The sequence below is a fragment of the Crocuta crocuta genome, unplaced genomic scaffold (assembly GCF_008692635.1).
Source record: "Crocuta crocuta isolate KB4526 unplaced genomic scaffold, BGI_CrCroc_1.0 scaffold299, whole genome shotgun sequence".
Classification (NCBI taxonomy): Eukaryota; Metazoa; Chordata; class Mammalia; order Carnivora; family Hyaenidae; genus Crocuta; species Crocuta crocuta.
This window is the reverse complement of record NW_027532747.1, coordinates 8848401-8852878: the sequence shown is the minus strand read 5'-3', so window position 1 is coordinate 8852878 and position 4478 is coordinate 8848401. Positions and strand designations below refer to the sequence as shown.

At 45.3% G+C, this 4478-nt stretch overlaps 1 protein-coding gene across 1 annotated transcript in view; it reads left to right on the top strand.

Moving 5' to 3' along the window:
- The window catches only part of UBR7 (ubiquitin protein ligase E3 component n-recognin 7), an 18777-nt gene extending 14299 nt beyond the window's left edge, over positions 1–4478 (top strand). Inside the window, exon 11 of the mRNA XM_077780802.1 lies at positions 4307–4478. Within this exon, the coding sequence (XP_077636928.1) occupies positions 4307–4399 (93 nt within the window). The 3' untranslated portion in view covers positions 4400–4478. The remainder of the gene's footprint in view (positions 1–4306) is intronic.

The following is a 4478-nucleotide window of genomic DNA, read 5'->3' as shown; positions in this document are numbered from 1 at the left end:
TTTTTTTTTTTTTTTTTTATGTTTATTTATTTTGAGAGAGAGAGAGAGAGAGAGAATCCCCAGCAGACTCTGCATTGTCCATGCAGAGCCTGATGCAGGGTGCAATCTCACAACGGTGAGATCATGACCTGAGCCAAAAGCAAGAGTTAAGCGACTGAGCCCCCCAGGTGCCCCAGGACTGTTTTCTTGGAAGGGGTGTCTGCCATGTGTGTGAGGCCGCTTCCTCCTTGCTCGTGAAGGTGGGAAGGACTGGGAGCTGCCGGTAGGGACAGGGTCACAGCGCTGCCTTTCTGAAAAATGAGTTGTAAAGTCAGAAGTTAAGAGTTTTGGCCTTGGTAGATTTCTTATTTTTTAGAGACTGTTCTTCACAGTCTCTGTGAACATCCTCCTGCGTCTCAGCAGTTCTTAAACTACAGTTATTCACATCCCTCTGGTTACTGCGGACTCACACTTCTCTTGCTAAAAGAATGTTCATAGGTGTTGCTGTTTTTAACCTTGACACTTTGTTGTTGTTTATTCATTTTTGAGAGAGAGAGAGAGAGCACAGAGAATCCCAAGCAGGCTCTGTGCTGACAGCAGAGAGCCTGATGCAGGGCTCGAACTCATGACCATGAGATTGTGACCTGAGCTGAAGTCGGACCCTCAACCGACTGAGCCACTCAGGAGCCCCTTGGCACTATTGTTTTTGTTTTTAATGTTTATTTATTTATTTTTTTTTTTGAGAGAGAGAGAGTGAGTGAGCATGAGTTGGGGAGGGGCAGAGAGAGAGGAAGACACAGAATCTGAAGCAGGCTCCAGGCTTTGAACTGTCAGCACAGAGCCTCATGTGGGGCTTGAACCCATGATCTGTGAGATCATGACCTGAGCGGAAGTCAAATGTGTAACCAACCGACAGAGCCACCCAGGCACCCCTTGGCACTTTTGTTTTTGTTTTTAATATTTATTTATTTTTGAGAAAGAGGGAGTGAGCCAGCATGAGTGAGGGAGGGGCAGAGAGAGAGAGAGGGAGACACAGAATATGAAGCAAGCTCCAGGCTCTGAGCTGTCAGGAGATTATGACCTGAGCTGAAGATGGATGCTTAACCTACTGAGCCACTCAGGCTCAAAAAACTTTTGTTCTTAATTGAAGTATAGTTGACACACAGTAGTGTGTCAGGTGTACGTTGACCTCTGCACTATTAATGGCCATTTCAGGTCTTTCACGTGTGTCAAAGCATGTGTGTTCTTGTCTCTACTCTTTTTTTTTTTTTTAAATATTTTTATTTTATTTCTAGGATAGAGAGAGACAGCGTGAACAGGGGAGGGTCAGAGAGAGAGGGAGTCACAGACTCTGAAACAGGCTCCAGGCTCTGAGCTGGCAGTCAGCACAGAGCCCGACGCGGGGCTCAAACCCACGAACCGCGAGATCATGACCTAAGCGAAAGTCGGACGCTTAACCGACTAAGCCACCCAGGCGCCCCTTGTCTCTACTCTTGTACCTCTGCTCTCGTGCAGTTTGTGGTCAGAAGGCTCTTTATTGATTTAATCACACACACCTAAGATCATATAATAGATCTATTTGTCTTTTTTCCATTCACATTTGAAACAAGCAGTTTTTGAAAAAAGTTTATTCATTTATTTTGGGGGGAAGAGAGTGCACAAGCAGGGAAGAGGCAGAGAGAGAGTGGGAGAGAGAGAATCCCAAGCAGGCTCTGTTCTCAGTGCAGAGCCCGATGCGGGACTCAATCTCATGAACTGTGAGATCCTGCCCTGAGCTGAAATTAAGAGTCGAACACTTAACTGAGCCCACTGGGCGCCCCTGAAACCAGCAATTTTCTTCAGTCTTCACCTGGATCTTCAACATAGGGATCTTTGTCATCACTAGGGCCACTTTTTATGAGTCTAAGATAATTTTTTTATCTGATACGATGAGTTAAAAAGACAGAAATATATTTATTGTTTGTTCCACAACATTACTAACTAGATCTTGACAAAAAGAAGTAGGAACTTTAAGTTGCAATAAGGTTAATCTCCTTTGGTTGTATTTGTCCACGTAAGATTATAAATTCTCGATGTTCTCAGATGATGGACTGCCTTTTATTTTATATTTGTGTCTGACTTTAAAAAAAGAACACTTAGGGGCCCCGGGTGGCTCAGTCAGTTGAGTGTCCCACTTCATCTCAGGTCACAGTTTCACAGTGTGTGAGTTCGAGCCCCATATCGGGCTTGCTACTGCTGTTGGCCTAGAGGCCACTTTGGGTCCTCTGTCTCCTCCTTTCTCTCTCCCCCTCCCCTACTCATGCTCTCTCTCAAAAAAATATTCAAAATAAATAAAATTTTTAAAAAAACACTTAGGAACCACAAAACTTGTGAAAGAAACCAATACAATGATTTATTATTGAACCCCAGTATTTATTCTTTAACATTTCTACTGTGCATGTTGGCCGTGACCGTTTGAGGGTCTAGAAGCTAAAAATTAAACGCTCTGATTTATGTGCTTTTAGATCCCCTCTCCCAACATCCTTGCAGGAAGAATTCTTCTCTTTTTTTGCCTTTCAGTGTTTAGTGTTGTCCGTCCATGGTAGGGACAGGTCCTTCCAATTGGAATTTCCAAGTGTCCTACATATTAGCACTTTTGTAAGTGTGAATTTCCAGGCCATTTAGCAAATACATTAGAGCTTTGAGCTTTAGTATTTCAAGTGTCTTCAGTATCTAGATCTTGAATCTGTCAGGGGTTCTGAGTCCTCCCTGGTTGACCAGCTGTCTCAGCCTTGGTGCTTGTGAAACTGGTATATCAGTTACTACTCTGTGCTTCCACTTCGAGAATGAATGAGCATCTTCTCCCAAGAAAGTGACTCAAGTGGCATTGCTGTGTGTGTGTTAGCAGCACTTGCCCTTGGGGAGTGACGGGGGGGGTGCACTTTATATCCAAGTATTTATCCATCGGCTTTGTTTTTTCCTCTCTTTCTGGCTCACCTGCATTCACTGGGCTTTTTCTTTCTCTTTCCTGCCCTCTCCCTGCCCCATCTTCATCCCTTCAGAACAATAAGAATGTGTTACCTTTGTAATTAAAACGTAAATTAGCAAACCTGTCTCCTGTTAGGGCGGAGCAGCTGGCGGAGGCCCTCCTGGCGGGGGGGTGTGCTCCTGCCAGGTTTTCCCAATTTACTTTTTGGTCCATATTGTCCCTTTGTCTCCTATTTTGCTAATGTCTTGAACACCTTTGTATGATGCTGTAATCTTTTTCCAGTGAAATGGAAGACAAAATTCTCAATGCATAAAGTGGATATCCCATTTACTAAGGGTAGTGCTGCTTTATTCTATGCCAGTTACTCTTTTTAGGTGGCAAACATCTTTAATTTTGGACTCCTGAAGAGGGAAAAGTTTTTTTGGCTCTTTTTTTTTCCGTTAAAGAAGAAAACACGAATCTCAAAGCAAAGCAGACTTTGTTTTCCTGTGGGCGCTCACGTGGAGCTGAAGGATGTCCCCCAAGAGACAGCTGTGGTCCTGGGTGAGGGCAGTGGGCTTGGGAGACCTTCAGGCGCTCAGTTAACAACTTATTACGTGGGGCACCTGGGTGGCTCAGTCGGTTACACTTCCACCTTCAGCTGAGGGCATGATCTCATGGCTCAATCTCATGGCTCATGAATTCAAGCCCCGTGTTGGGCTCTGTGCTGACAGCTCAGAGCCTGGAGTCTGCTTCTGAATCTGTGTCTCCCTCTCTCTCTGCCCTCCCCTGCTCATGTTGTCCCCCCCCTCCAAAAATAAATGTTTTTTTAAAAATTTAAAAAACCCAGGAACTTACTATGTGCCAGGCAGTGTTTTACAAGCATTAAATCCGATCTAATCGTCCATCCCATCAGATAGGTGCTGGTTTTATTTCATTTCGGGCGAGGAAGCCGTGGTGGGTTGTGGACCCTGCGCTCGGCACTACCGCACTCTTCAGGCTGTGCACCTGCATGAATGAGCTCCCAATAGGATGGAGATAGTATGATTAAAATCACTCTGTTTTTTAAGTTTATTTATTTTGAGAGAAAGCACAAGCAGGGGAGAGACAGGGATGGGAAAGAGAGAGAGAGAAAGAGAGAATCCCAAGCAGGCTCCATGCTGTCAGCGCAGAGCCCGACATGGGTCTTGAACTTATGAAAAGGTGAGGTCGTGGCCCGAGCTGAGATCGGGAGTCAGACGCTCAACCAGCTGAGCCACCCAGGTGCCCGGAAAAGAATTCTTATCAGCAGTAGTGTTCAACTCGTTTGTGACTAGTATGACCAGTGACTGCTGCTCTGTACACATATCCCTTTCCTAATCTTTGCTTTTTCTTCAATAGGTTGTTAAGAGAGAGGACATCCAGCAGTTCTTTGAAGAATTTCAGTCAAAAAAGAGGAGGAGAGTGGACGGGATGCAGTACTACTGCAGCTAGGGTGCGCGATGGCGCCTGCCCATCCAGGCCCACGCCAAGGCCACTTACTGTGCCAGGAATAAAGGAGGCGTGTCCCACA